General features: G+C 51.3%; 4 protein-coding genes across 4 annotated transcripts; 1 reads left to right on the top strand and 3 right to left on the bottom strand.

Moving 5' to 3' along the window:
• Nucleotides 1-302: 302 nt before the first annotated feature.
• RML2 (mitochondrial 54S ribosomal protein uL2m) lies at nt 303-1,571 on the top strand (the record flags this gene model as incomplete). The annotated part of the gene is made up of 3 exons (XM_053187971.1): nt 303-1,281; nt 1,338-1,411; nt 1,470-1,571. 3 exons carry the CDS (start codon nt 303-305, stop codon nt 1,569-1,571), a joined length of 1,155 nt encoding a protein of 384 aa, XP_053053933.1.
• Nucleotides 1,572-1,577: 6 nt separating this feature from the next.
• On the bottom strand, nt 1,578-2,250 carry N0V96_003904 (uncharacterized protein; the record flags this gene model as incomplete). Its single annotated transcript, XM_053187970.2, has 2 exons — nt 1,578-1,653; nt 1,883-2,250. The coding sequence occupies 2 exons, from the start codon at nt 2,248-2,250 to the stop codon at nt 1,578-1,580; spliced, it is 444 nt and encodes a 147-aa protein (XP_053053932.2).
• Nucleotides 2,251-3,121: 871 nt separating this feature from the next.
• N0V96_003903 (uncharacterized protein) lies at nt 3,122-3,409 on the bottom strand (the record flags this gene model as incomplete). The annotated part of the gene is made up of 1 exon (XM_065756970.1): nt 3,122-3,409. One exon carries the CDS (start codon nt 3,407-3,409, stop codon nt 3,122-3,124), a length of 288 nt encoding a protein of 95 aa, XP_065614183.1.
• A 5,163-nt stretch (nt 3,410-8,572) lies between these two features.
• On the bottom strand, nt 8,573-14,495 carry CCH1 (calcium channel protein; the record flags this gene model as incomplete). The annotated part of the gene is made up of 4 exons (XM_053187968.2): nt 8,573-8,666; nt 8,720-10,491; nt 10,544-12,928; nt 12,981-14,495. The coding sequence occupies 4 exons, from the start codon at nt 14,493-14,495 to the stop codon at nt 8,573-8,575; spliced, it is 5,766 nt and encodes a 1,921-aa protein (XP_053053930.2).
• Between the last annotated feature and the right edge of the window lie 404 nt (nt 14,496-14,899).

Here is a 14,899-nt window from a genome sequence, read left to right as displayed (position 1 = left end):
AATCTGCACTGGCCTCAAGCGTACCTTGGAGAGCCGCTTTAGCGATCACGACAACAGGGACCGTATTCCCACCCAACGAGTATCCCAACGGCAATTGGGGTCGGATTCGGATCGTTCTGAGCTCAATTGATCAATTGAGACCTATCTGAGGGTTGTCTTCGCCTTCCTGCAACCGCTGCACCCCGACCGAGCCAGTCCCTTTACGCGATATGCTGCGCCTGACCAGCTTCTCCTGAACATAATCAACCCACTCGAGAAGAGGGAACCTTCAATCCGACTCACAACCGCACATCGATGCCAACATGTCGCGCTCCATGATGCTCCTGTCGGCTCAGAGGAGCTGCGCAAGTCTCCTTGGTTCGACCGCCTTTCGTGGGCTTGCGATTCGACAATATGCCACTGCTACGAGGAAGAAGTCCGTCGAGAAGCCCGCCACGAAATCCAGCGAGCCTGCCGCAACTGCCCCCACCATCGAGAAAGCAAACAATGACTCCGTCATCATGCGCACCTACAAGCCGCGAACACCCGGTGTCCGTCATCTGAAGCGTCCGATCAACGATCACCTGTGGAAGGGCCGACCCTTCCTGCCTCTGACCTACCCCAAGAAGGGCCACGGCAAGGGAGGTCGTAACAACTCTGGAAGGATCACCGTCAGACATCACGGAGGTGGCGCGAAGAGGAGGATACGAACCGTTGACTTTGAGCGCTGGCAGGCTGGTCCGCATCTGGTCGATCGCATCGAGTACGATCCAGGTCGAAGTGCTCATATTGCGCTGCTATCGAACAAGTCCACTGGGCGCAAGAGCTACATCGTTGCTGCCGAGGGTATGCGTGCCGGCGACGTCGTCCACAGCTACCGTTCCGGTATCCCCAAGGACCTTCTCGACAGCATGGGTGGCGTCGTCGATCCCGGTATTTTGGCAGCCAAGACGGCCTGGAGAGGCAACTGCCTGCCCATGCACATGATTCCTGTTGGCACTGTCATCTTCAACGTCGGCTCGAGAGCCAAGGGCGGTGCTGTATTCTGTCGCAGTGCTGGTACCTACGCAATCTTGGTTTCCAAGGAGGAAGAGACCAGAGACGACGGTACCAAGGTAGTCACGGGCAAGTACATCAACGTTCGTCTTCAGAGCGGCGAGATTCGCAGAGTCAGCAAAGACGCTTGCGCAACGATCGGAGTCGCTAGCAACCCCCATCACCAATACAGACAATTGGGCAAGGCTGGACGAAGCAGATGGCTCAACATTCGCCCCACGGTTCGTGGTCTTGCCATGAATTCCGGTACGTGTACCCAACCTTGACTATACGTATCGGAATCGCTAACAATCGTGTGACAGTCGACCACCCTCACGGTGGTGGTCGTGGTAAGTCCAAGGGTAACCGCCACCCTACCAGTCCTTGGGGCACTCCCGTAAGTTCTCCCTATTGTCCTTCCTGCTCTCGCAGTTACTGATACACATATCCTGCAGGCCAAGGGCGGCTTTAAGACCCGTCGCAAGCACAACTTCAACAAGTGGGTTGTCGAGCCCAGAGTACGCAACATGGGCAAGAGAAGAAGCAAGGCCTCATGAGTCGTGCTAGTCCATCGCCGAGATCCTATCGTAGACGGACACGAACAGACATTTACCGAGCTTGAAACGAAGCTCGATGCCCCTGTTGTAAATGTATGTCATAGTATTTGTATCATAGAGCTATTCATGTTGAGTTGCCGATCTCCGGCGCATTCTCCCAAGATACCGCAGCTGCAATTTTTTTATTTTTTATTTTGGATCATGCGCCTTATCCAAGTCTTCCGGTCAAAACCATCTACTATCCCGTCCAGCAGTAGCGGCGCCCTCTATTGGACTAGCCATGCTATCAAGCCAAGCTCGTAGACACTCACCCATCTCCCTCGGTCCTGTTGTGTCCAGCAGCGGTCGTCTCCGTGCGCTGCTCGGGATCTGGACCCGCCCCGGTTCCGTCACCAGCGGCTTCAGCTCCACGGCTCCGCTCCTCCCTCCAGGCCGTCACTCCGCCGCCGAATTTCTCCTTGTACGTCTTCTTCGCCCTTTTCAGCTCTTCTTTCGCAGCCCTCTGAGCCTTCTGGAAATCCTTTTTCTCTTTCTCCGCGTCTCGCCTTACCTTATTGCGTTCGGCCGTCATGGATAGAAGGCGGTTCCACGATGGGGATGATGCGAGGCTGTTGCCGCCCACCATGATCCACCACATCTTTGGAACGTGGTCATTCCCCGTGGGTGTATTCTGGGACATTTCTTCTTTTTCTTCCCTAGCAAAAGGGCTTTTTGTGTCGTCTGGTTTGCTTGTCTAGGTGTCTTTGGCTTTGAATAGCTCAGCAGCTCACGATCTTTTGACAAGCGTCAAAGTATATCGAAGTAGCCTGTTTCGAATTGATGTTAGGACGAGCGGCCCGTTTTGATTGTGTACCCGCAGTTGTTGCCGACTTGCGCTAGTTGCTAACGTTGAGGCGATGGGAACTGTCGCCTTGGCTTTTCTTTGTTTGATCAAAGTAAGTAAATCACTCGCTCGTCTTCTTTGAGAAGCTGCAAGGCACTGCTAGCAGGTGTAATGCTAGGTTGGTGAGCTGGTAAAGGAGTGGCACAAAGGATCTTTTTATGATGACAGACTTATTGTGCTTCGTCTTTCCCAACGGTGAATCAGACGGTGTCACTAGCAGTAGACGTAGTGTCAAGAGCATCCATTTGGACAATGTCAACATCACTCACACATTCACTACTGAGGCTTTTACAATGCCACTGTGCTTGCTTATCATTTGTCTTGGTTTAAAGATATGGAAAAAAAGACGTTTGACATGTTGCGTTGCTTTTAAAGCCGCTTCTCTATCGTGATCGCACCACGGCGATATCTCAACAGTGGTAACCTAGCCTCCAGCAAGTAAAAGAAACCATGAGTGTCTCCTGGGACGCCTGTTCTAGGCTTGTCCACCAGGATTCAAACTCCTAAACGCCGCTTATTGTGTTCCCAAGCTTTTCCATTGGGAACATATCCCAGTCTAAGCTGATTCAGACCCAAGAGCTCCGAGGCTCATAAACATAATGGCATGTCGAGAGACCGTCGTCTCCGCCGTTCGTAAAAACATGTGATCAAAGCATATTGTTGGCGCCTATAGTGATCCAATGCGCTCCTCGACGCTGCCGAAGTAGAGAACAGGGCGTGGCTCGAGGATGCTGAGCTCGCTTCCGAAGCTCTTGCGCTCTTCCTCGAGGTCAAGCATTGAGGGCTGGCGGAAGACGATGCTGTTGATTGTGCTTACGGGAGACGACGCCGTGGTAGCAAAGGAGCCTCGGTCGCTGCTGGCACGGGAGGATGCTGATGACGAGCGGCGGAAGGTGGTTCTGAGTGTGCTCGGAGAGAAGCGGGAGGTGATGGACTGGAAGCGGGAAGACTGCATTTTGAACGAGAATGAGATGTTTCCGACACTTTGGTACGTCTAAAGCTCTGGTGGATGTGGATGGTATCGAGATAGTGGGAAGTGACGGTGGGCAAGTTCGATGACAACACCTGGCGATGTGGATGTAAATATTGGATATTGGAGGCTTAGCCTGAAGTGTGTATGAACGAGTGAATGGCGAGAATTGAAAAGGTTGGACCGGTGAGAAGACTGATTGCAAAAAGGGTTGTGGACAGCGGGAACGGGATAGGATTATATCAAGTGTCAGAGGACATGGACACTCGGGAGGGAGAATAACGTGAGGCTAATAGTAGGCTAGTAGCAGAGTAGGTATGCTAGATTCGGCAGCAGTAGCAGTCCGGCTGAGACGAGCGAATTGCCCCTGGCAGGGAATCAATCGCAGACGAAGCGAAGTGGCAGAGAGAGAACAAGGGGCCGCGGGAGGTGGAAAGGATGGGCAGGGAAGGGAACTGGGAGGTGGACAGGGGAGTGAGGATATGCGGAGGATTAAGAAGTGTGAGAAGGGTTCAAATACCAAGGATGCGTACATAGTTGGTATGGAGAAACGGGCTTGAGGTTCAGGGGTGTGACGCAGACGGCATCAATGCGAGGTGTGGCATCAGGACGCTGCCTCTTTTGGCAACGAGCAATGCGGTGGGAACTTGGGAAGACGAGATGCATGGATGCCACCGGTGCTAGATGGTCGAAGACATGTTGTTCAGACGACGGACGCAGATATGCCTATTCTGTCTGCACGGCAGCATGTAGGGATGTACGAAGGCAACGGCATGCTTTGAGAGTTGGCTTGGGTAACTTGACCAGCTCTGAGATTCGGTCTATGAGACGGGAGCGATGGGCCGGTCCAAGTTGGACGCTGAGGCCGAACCTGGCGTTGAGCCCGTCCATTCCTTGGCGGATGAACTTTGGTCGAGGCATTCGGTAGTTAACTGTCTACCCACTACATCCTATTGTGATAGGTACTGAGGCAGCGTGTCTGTCTAACATGAAAGACCTGTCTACGGATTTCTATCAATGGAAGACTGAGGGGCCGGTGGGAGACCGAGAGACCACATGAGATATGAGATGGTGTGCCGCATATGCGATACCTGCGCACCACTTTACCAGCGAGAGACGCGTTCAGTATCTGGAGATGCTGGCTTACATACCTAATAAACAGAGTCAGTTACGGATCCAGAGCAAGAACCATCGGTTTATGGAAGCAGCACGCGAGGGCAAGAGGCAATAAGTGCTCTGTAACGTGCAAGAGATGCCCCAGTAGCCGGTGCAAGGCAGTCTGAGGTATGTAGCAGCCTCCTGCTCCATTAGTCCCAACTGGCTGCATTGTGTGATCGTCGTCGGGGGAGGGGGGCCGGCCAGGAGCAAGGGATGAGTTTCCCCTGGGGTGCCTTGAGTTACTCGTACCTCTTCAGGTACCGATCCTGCGGTACAGGTATGGGAAGAGTACAGGCGGGTACGGAACGGCCTCCTCGGACTGGCTTGTCTTGGCTTCCGACCGACTTTAGAGGTACCCGTAGTGCCAAAAGAAAGAAAAAAAACTATGTTAACGCACAGGCGGCGAGCGTCCATCCTTCAATGTACCTCCCCGCGCATCATTGCTTCGATTCTACTGACACAAGGGCCAAGATAATACATCGGATCAATGACTTTGGAGAGCAAAGTCTGATAAGATACGTCTGCGCGAAGAGTGGTGCTCGATAAGGTGTCAGGGGGCCACCGCTACAGGCGACAATCAGAGTGACAGCCAGACAGCCTAGCGGTGCAGACAAAGAACGCACGGCTGTTTCAAGGGCGCCCGCCAACGAAATTGCCGATGTCATGCGTGCTTCATGGCTGACGCTGATGCTGACGCCGACCCTGACGACAGTTCTGGGACTTACAAGTTGGTGAGTGGCCACGATTACGTACAAACACCTCACTCTCCTCAGCCTCAGCGTGTGTCTCCATCCGGATAATCCGCTGCTACTTATGTGGAAGCCTTCAACAATATCATCTTTCCCAAAATAAGAAGCGAGCATCACCCAAAGCCTCAGCCTCAAGCCTGGGAGGGCGAAGGGCAAGCTATGGGCAGGCATGTGCGCTATGTGGTGGATGGTTGCCGCTGGACGGTTGACCGCAATCGCATAACGTGCTCATCGCCATAGCGCAGCGTTCGTGCCACTCGTTCGCACCAGCGTTTGCCCTTGACGAGGATGGCCATTGCCAACGCGGCGGAAAGCCCGTGATGTGGGTGTCGAAGCCTTCTGGAAGAACTCTCTGAGCCACCGTGGCAATGCTCTGCCAGGAATATTCTTGGGCCTGCCCGGAGACTTACTCATATAAGCCCAAGATATTATATGCTAAAAAGAGCATATCAATCTAGGAGAGACCGTGGCAGTCTATCTATGTTATCCTCCCATTGCGATGTAAATGACAACGGTGAAGTAAAAAAAAAAAAAAATGTACTGCCGATACCCGCAGTGGGTGTCGAGTTGAAGCTGGACACAGAAAACAAGTTCCACCAGGGCAATGTGCGGCGGACACGTAACATCGAAGAGATGATATTCCTGTCACCTCTTCATCCCAAACCCCGTGTTGTTGTTCTGAATACTAAACAGGAAGCTCGTCCGTTCCTTTGAAGTTATACTCGAATCATAAACGCCATCACACGCACAAAACTCTCCAAATCAAGGGTCTTCACTCTCTTGGTCGCTTTGCTGTCGCATCCCCCAACTGATCTTCCGGTAAAACAGAGGTCCAAGTGTCCTCTCTTTCAGTGGGCGTGTGTCGATCTCGTTGTTGAAAGCTAGGAAAGGGGAGAAATAACGTGATGAGACATGGGCTTACTGAATCTGGAAACAAGGCCACCCCTGGGTACCCCCCCACCTCACTATACCCCTGTCCTGCCCATGGCCTATCGTTGCAAATCGTGCCCAGGTCTGTGTAGACGAGTGTCGAGCGAGACTCTGGGTGATACTACAAGCAGTGAAAGCATGCAAAATAAAAACATTATCTCTCAATCTTGCCGATGACCCCCGATTCCCCGTCAGAAGGTAGACCGCCAGTTGTGCGCCCAAGAAGGACAAAGTAGGAGAGGAGGGGCATATTGAAACATTCGCGAAAATGAAACGAGTAAGTGCCAAGCGACGACGAGACACGGGCAACACGAGACCAGACCAGACCAGGGCCTACACCGGACGAGACGAGACATGAAGGCCACGAAATACGAGACTCAGACCCGTCGTTAGACTAGGACTTTATCAATTCCCCGAGGCCTACCCCCGGAACCATGTTCGACCCCGATGGATGACGGTCGATGAAGCTTCTTTTCTACTTCGTCCCGTCTGATCTTTCTACTGCCGGCCTCTAGGGCAAGGTCTAAGACAAAAGATTACTGAAGTTAGGGCCAGGCATCGAAGCCAAGATGCATTTCCCAATGTCATAAGCGGTGTTGTCGGCGCTGTTGCAACTTGATCTATCCGTCATCCCGCCAAGAGCCCAAATTTGTTCACTGTCAATGACCCGTGATTTTATATTGATATACACAAAAAAGACTGGCTTGTCAGCCAGCTTTCTTGTTCAAGCATGCATTCCTACTAGTGAGCGCACTCGTTTGTTCAATAATTATTGGGGCAGGGTGCATAGGCTTCGACAATAGAAGAGTTCCTAGAGTCCTTCTATAAGGCGCTGTAGGAAAGTCATTGCTTCACCCCTCGGATTCTTCGTTCGTGGAAAGAAGGTGAGCAAGGTTTCAAACTTCCATAAAGGGAAATCCAGAGTACTCTGATGCTCGGTTCATGCACAAGAAGTTTAACCTCTCTTTGACGCCTGCCAAGCAAACGCTGTTGGTTTGTTGTCTGAACCCAAGACGAGAAGAATCGCGAGAAAGCGTACGAACGGAATTAAAGCTTTCAACGCAAAGGAGAAGCTCTCGATTTGCGAGGGTATTCTGCTACATTGGCAAAATATGACACGATTTTATATGCTTGACCTTTGCAGTCACGACATGCCGGCTCAGTCACTGCCTTCTCTAGGAATGAATTGCCCTTTGCAATGAGCTTTGCAATCATCGTCTTCAGATGAACGAGAAACTGGTCTCTTCATTCTAAGCATCTATGTCTGGTCGTAACGTCTAAGCGGAGCATGAATCAATCTGGCTCGAGTGCAGTCAACTATGACTGTGTATCAGTATCAGAGACACGCACAAGATTAATATCGGCCGTTCTTGCCAAGAAGACTCGAGACTGATTGTGGGATTTGTGTATGACACTAAGACAGCGAGATTGACAGCACGGGTGCCGACGTTTTTTTTCACACACATTATGTGTTGATAATGTCCTCCACATTAGAACACTACCCTACGTGTAGTCTACGAAGCCCCTGCCTTGATGATAGCTGTCATCATGCCGCATGTATCAATCAAAGCCGTGAGCAAGTTGCTTTGTCTATCTTTCTATCAAGCATGGAAAACAAAAGGTTCATGATGCTCATGCCTCTCGTGGTTTAGAAATGATCTAGGAGCTACGCCCAGAATCGATGACACGTCTTCGTCTTAAACCTGAACGCCGTCGCTGAAGCAACAAAATCGACTACGCACCACCTTCTGGTGCAGCTATCTGCTCCAATCGGATTTTCGGACCGATTTCCGTACTGTTGCAGTTCTCCGAATACTCTCAAGCCAAATAGAGTCGTCCAGCATGTTGCTAACTTGTGCGGGGCTGACGGGGCTTTGTGGAGTGACAGCACTTCCCCTTCTACTGCTCTGAGCTGAGGTCTGACCCCCTTCTTGCAATTCAAAGCTGAAAGCAGAATGCGTCGATTGGTGACTCGGCGTTGTAGGCCCAGATCTCGGGAAGCTAAGCGGGTGTTGGTAGTCGCCGTCAGACGTATCTGTCGGTCCCGGTCCAGACCAGCTATTGTGTGCCGATTTGTGAGCGTCTTCCACTGTCAGCAATGCTGACCTCGTTTGCCCTGTCCCTGCCACTGGCGAGGACTTTTGGCGGGTGTCATCATCGTCAACAAGAATGTGGGGAATGTCGAGCTGGGGAATAGCAGTCATCCTCGCCGACTTTCTCATGTCAATGTGTTTCTTAAACTTGCGAGTCCAGTACCTGGAGATGATGTCGTTAGTTATGGAACTCCATAGTCAGTAGCCACCCAGAAAACTCACAAGGTGTCAAAGAAACCAAGTACGACCCTGCGTCGCACCTCCTCCTCAACTCTCTGTAGTCGAGCACGCCTTCGCAAGAACTCTTCCAATCTGCAAAATATGTTAGTCTGATCAGTAGTCATGCTCAATGGAGGAGACCTTACTTCAAACTCTTGCTGTCATTGATGATGTTATAGTGGGCCAGAATCATGAGCACAGAAGTAAATGAAATGCCTTTGTCGGGGTCCGCGGAGACCATGACTTCCTCGAAAAAGATATTGAACCGACGGCGGCGCTCGCGAACCTTGACAACATCAATCTGTGCGAGTCTCCGATTGAGTCGTTGTATGTCGATGCCCGCGCTGTAGTTGCTCGCAGAAGCAATAGACATATGGCGTGCTCCAGATGTTGAGGCATCGTTGCGGACATCCTCGAGAATCTGTCTGACCGAGTCGTCGGCATCGTAGATGCGCATTTCAAAGACTCCAGAGAGCTCTCCTAGAAGTCGAGGGAATGCATCCTTGCTTATGAAGCCGGTCCCGGCAGGATCGACGCTCCGCCACGCCTCCTTGAAGCGCCGGATCTCATCACGGTCTACCGCAGCCAATCCGCTAGACCGCTGGTATACGTAACTGAAGCTCTCATAAATGAGAGAAACGAAAAGGTTGACAAAGATATACATGCTCAGAATGTTCCATGCAACGAAGAGGAAACGAGCCCAGGGTTTGCTGCCGCAATCACTGTTAAAGAAGTCGGCATTGTCAACGCAAAGCGGCGGCTCGATAGTGGCGTAATCTTCCATGACCTGGTTCCAGCCTTCACCGCAACTCATTCTAAATAGAAGAATCAGGGCGTTAGGCACACTGCGGAAATTGACGTTGGCTTCTTCGTTCTCGCCAAAGCGTGTCAGACTGAATGCCTGTGTCAGAGCAATGGCGAAAACCAGGAAGAATACAAGCCAGGTAGCGAGCAAGTTTCCGATTGTTGTTAAACTCGCAGCGGCCGTTTTGAAGAGCTGGTCAAGAGCATCGTTCCGCGGAATAAGAAGTAGGAGGATGGCCACGAGGAAGAACTTGTGGAGCTGCACGTAGGTATCGCTGTTTCTGCTGATGATGAGCACAGATGTAGAGACGAACGCGCCAGTAACAACTACTAGCGAGTATAAATCCCATGAACTCCTTCGGAACCGAGCCCAGCCAAGACCAATGATCCTGATGGCAATGTTGGCCATATAGACTAGCGTGAATGCCAAGAACAGTCCATCCCGAGAGTCTGTCCACCATTGTGGTTCGCCGTGATACTCGAGTAGAAGGAGTAGAAGGTGACATATTAGGACGTAGGTGACGGCTGTGTACCATTTGCCCCTTTTCTCTATGGCGCGTTTGTGGCACCACTTCTTCCAAGTTTTCTCTGATTCATTGTATGAGCTCTTGGACGGGGAAATCTGTCGTAACAATTTTCGTAACTCGAGCCAAGACCGCTGCTCAGCTGTCAAGAACGCAACTCCTGTCTGCTCCGTGTAGTTGCGCATGAACACTGAGATGAACAGTGTGAGGACAAAGACTGTGGCCAACAGATTAAAGACAACAAAGAACATGGCATTTCCCTGACGATTGAGGTCTTTGGGCTGATTACCGAGCCCTGTGACTGCCTGTGCCGCGAACATGACATCGGTCCAACCCTCCTGACTGACGATTTGGAAGAGGACGAACAATGACGCTGCAAAGTCATCAAAGCTGAAATAGTCGTTGGAGGGAACACGTGGCGCCAACATGGGCCAATCGTCATTGAAGGGTGTATTGTTGAATTCGCCAAAACAATCGGAGATGAGCATGATGGAGTCATCTCCGTCATTGCATTTGACCATCTGGCCGTTGAAGATATTCAGTCCGTAAATGGCGAAGGGGATTAGCAGGGAAATGGACACGAATGCAGCCTGTCGAGTTAGTGAGAATAGGATTGCTTTTGGGTTTGGAGGTCAAGCTTACACTGAGGATCTTCCATCCGCCAACTACAATGAGTGAGTGGAAGGTATCCCTCGCGCTATCGCTGACATTGAGTAGGCGTAGAGCACGCAGAGCCTTGAAGGCACCAATGGCTCTGGAAACGGCGCCATCGTTGGCGAGAAGTGTACCAACATTGATGAGCAAGGTGATAAGCACGATGCCATCGATAAATCCCCAGGAGCTCCGGTAGTAAGCGTTCGGCGTGAAGAAAAAGCCATCCGCGACGACTTTGATTACAGCCTCAATCGAGAAGACTGTGGCAAATGCCAAGTCCGTCCAGACATACCAAAAAGTAATGCTGAACTCCGGATGCTCGGCTTGGTACTGCTTCTGGTAAAGCGGTGTTGTGACGCAAGCAATGACGACCATTGCGACGATACAGGCGTAGATGAAAGCTGAGGAAGTATACCAAGCAATCTTATTAGGCTCGACACCTTCGAATCTTTCATTTCCTCGGCCAGGACCAACGATTCTTTGACAGAACCGCCTGATAGGGTTATTGGGCGTAAAGACGAACAGCGAGTTATTGTAATTGGGGTGTCTCGCAAGATAGTCGCGCTGAGCTTTCTTGCGCGCTGAAGTGGCGGAAACTGCCTGTCGTGCCATTTGTCGTGGGTCCAGGGTATCGTTTGGACCATCAAACCGTAGGTTCGAGTAGAACGGATTCGGATCTTTGCTGCTGAACATGGACTTGAACTTCCCCCACATTGAAGACAAGAAACCAGGCCGGACCTCACCAACATGATGCGTTTGAGCCCTTGTTGGCGAACGTTCCTCATTTGGTGTGTCCTGCGGCATGTCTGCGGCATCATCAAGGAATTCGTGCACTACGGCGTCCTTGAGAAGCATTTCCATCATGGCAGGACCGTAGTCCAGAGGATCCTTTCTCCGTCTAGCCTTGCCGAAAGTAAAGATGTTTGACAGTGTGAGGTTACCAGCGGATTTGCCCAGTTCTTTTCTTTGGAGAAAGGCCTTGACCTGCTCGAGGCGCTTCTCATCCTCGGAAACATCGAAATTCTCTTGAATGACAGCAATGAACATATTGACGAGAATCAAGAACGACAGGATGAACCAGCCAATCAGGAAAACTGCGCCAATCCAGCCTGTATCGTGCTCATTCAAGTAAGAGGTGACGTTGTACAGCATGGAAGTCCAATTTTCACTGGACAAGATCTGATACATGCCGAGGAAGGAGTTATAGACAGTGAAGAAAGAGACCTCATTGAGGTCGCCACTATCGCTGTGACTTGGTATCTCGCCTCTGAACAGTTGAGCCGCCAAAATTGCCATGAGAAAGGTGATTAAAAAGACGAATAGCATCAGATTGGCAATACCGTTCGAGTTTCCGAGAACCATGACAATAAGTTTCCGGGTCATTGGTACAGCTAAGACAAGTCGGTAGACTCGCACAATTTGGAAGACCGTCAGCCATGCATAGGTTTCTCCAGAATTCCGAATTGGTGGGATCAGGATGATGGTTGTGATGATAGCGAGGCCTGCGTCGATGAGGTTGCGTTTGCTCTTGTGGAAAGAGCGCCAGCCTGCGGCGCAACGTATAATAATTTCAATATCCAGCAGGATGGTGACAGCAACCTCAGCCGAGTCAATAAATTGCCCGCGTTCCTTAGACATCTTGGAACTTCTGAAGCACTGTGCCATGAGACCGAAGGCAATGACTGCAATCCAAAGCAGAAAGGTCTTGTCATAGATTCGCTGCAGAGCAGGCACCTTCTGAGGGGGTTCGTCCATGGGCTCCTGGGCTGGTGGCTCTTCGGGAGCTGTGAAAGCGCTCGCTCTACTTTCCTCTCGGATGACTTGGAAGGAAGATGTGATAACCGCAATAAGCAAGTTAACGAGCCAAAGCATAAGAATCATGATGCCGGCGCCGAAGAAAAGAGCCGCGGGGAGGTAATCAGAGTTGGTTGTGTAGTACATGATGTCGGAGAAAGTGTTGGAACTGATGATAACAAACACCATTTCCAATGATTGAGCAATATTGTCGAAGCTGACTGTGCCGTTGAATGGGTTGTCTTGCTGGAGACAGATCGAGCCACGAGGGCAAAGAAAGCCTTTCCCGGCTTTGCTGCCGTTTCTGAAATTGTCCAGAATACCGTCATTTTCCATCATCACCCAGGGCATGCTTGCCCCAGTATCGTTGTTGAGGAATCCTCCACAGAATTGCATATCGTTTGTGAAGGATTTCTCCTTGCTGGTCGGGTCTGTTGGGTCAAGCCAGACACATTGCCGACTCAAACTGGCCTTGAAGCTCTGCACTCCGATAATGGCAAACAATATCCAGAAGAACGTGATCAGGAAGGCGACTCGTACAAGCAGCGGCGCAGCTTTTTTCAGACTTCGAAGGATAATCTGAATATGTAATTAGTGGCGGACTTATGAGGGGGATGGCAGGGTTACTAACCGCAGTGCCGTTCGTCAAAGCAAGCAGTCTCAAGATACGTAGACATGAAATCATCCTGAAGACGTAGAGATGCTTCTCACTTTCGACGCCAGTGATTCTTAACGCAAAGGAGATCCAGTAGGCGACAATAGCGAGGAAGTCCAGCCGGTTGAATGAATGCCGCAGGAATGCTCGTCGGGCAAGTTGATACCTCTGCTGCTCCTCGACAGTTTGTGGCAGCGTCTGACCCTGCATGATTGTGAAGGACCGCTGAAATGCTGAGGGGCCAAGATGAATTTGTTGTCGCGGAGCCTTGACAGACTTTTGCCGTTGAGGCTGGAATAGATTTCTGTACTGATCGACAACCGCTGCTCGGACTCCTTTTTGGCGATCGATGGTGCTGTATTCGGAAGCATTCAGGAGGAAACCGGAGACCAAAATACGAGCAATCAACTCGAGCGTGAAGATGATGAACAACACTAAAATCGCCCAATCAATCCAAGTGACTCCCCATGAGGCTGGCCGCGGGTTCGTGAAGACATCTGGAGCCGATTCCACGGCCAAAAGAGTAGCTTGAAGGATGATGAGTATGAGAATGAAAGGCTCAGTAAACGGGTGTACCAGCAGATCGCATAGCTTCGTTCTGATTGGGTGGTTGGGAGGGAAGATGCCTAAAGACTTTCCTTTTAAAGGATTCTGCATCGGGACCCGTTGTTGCATGGGGGGAGGAGGGTCAGCGAAGACATTCTCCGCTTCGGGACCCTTCTCGGGTACCTGAAAGAGATTGGAATGGTATGAGGTATCGGTGAACATCTGAGCAGAGTTGTGTAGCTGCTGGCGACGATCAGGAGCCGGTGACGGAGATCGACTCCGAGACGTCCGGTGATCTACAAGTTCACCTTCACCACTGATATTGACAACACGCTGAGACATGGCCCTCATGATGGAGCCCGCCCTAAGGAGGGCGCCAGTAGTAGAGGGCGAGCGAGAGCGTCGTTGCTCCCCTCCTGGGCTCAGTGTCGCTCCATAGCTTGGACGTCTTCCACCAGGTTCCAAGTCGTACCCAAGCGATCTTGCATCCCGCGTCCTTGGTGGCGCATTGTCGATGTCGGATACTGTCTGAAAACTATCTCTCGGCTGAGCGTCCCCCACATTTGCGCTTAGAGAGCCGGAAATGGGCTGAGCCCTGGATGTAAGAGGCACCCTATCCTCATAGTAATCGGGATTTGTAGCCTCGTCGAAGTATGGCGACGGTCGGTCGAGGGAGTCGAGAGATGGCGAATTTAGTCGGGGAAATGGAGGAGGCTGATTGATATCAGGTGGTAGGGCAAATTGTAATGCTGAAGCATCGATGGGGGAGTCAGGGCCTCCGGAACTGTTAGACTGAGCGTAGGGTTGTTCCCAGTATGTCGTAAGACCGAGTCCATTGGCAGACATTTGCGGTTGGCCCTGACGGCCGCGCTGAGATTCAGCTTGGGAGTCTGCCTGCAGACCCTCCCTGCCAGAGCCCGAGGACTCGTCTTGTCGCGAGCTCATCTCGTAGGAGTAGGGGTTGTTGCTTTGCATCGAAGGATTTTACTTCGATTTGCGCCTATATTGCCGCTCTTGGTCCAGTCAATGAAGTATAGCCGCTTTATAACAGACAGATACTGCCGTTATGCGCGAGCAGAAGGCGTGGCGGTCTTGTGTGCCGGTCGGAGGGTAGCCAAGCCCACGGATCGCATGTCCAGAACTATTGCCGGTAAGAGATTGCGAACATGTCGCAGTACGAAAAAGCGTCGCGTACGACGATTTGGTTTGCCGGATATCAGATCGAATGGAACAGATTGAATCGCAATTTTCGGAAGTGCCGTAGGGCCGTTGTATGAGAATATGAAATGTCACTGGTGAGCAATAGACGTTGCGTCGGTCGTAGAGTCGAGGTTTGGATGCCTGTAGAG

Source organism: Colletotrichum fioriniae (genome assembly GCF_027942845.1).
Source record: "Colletotrichum fioriniae strain IMI 355084 chromosome Unknown scaffold_4, whole genome shotgun sequence".
NCBI lineage: Eukaryota > Fungi > Ascomycota > Sordariomycetes > Glomerellales > Glomerellaceae > Colletotrichum > Colletotrichum fioriniae.
Note: the sequence above shows the minus strand (reverse complement) of the source record. Positions and strands in the feature narration are given on the sequence as shown.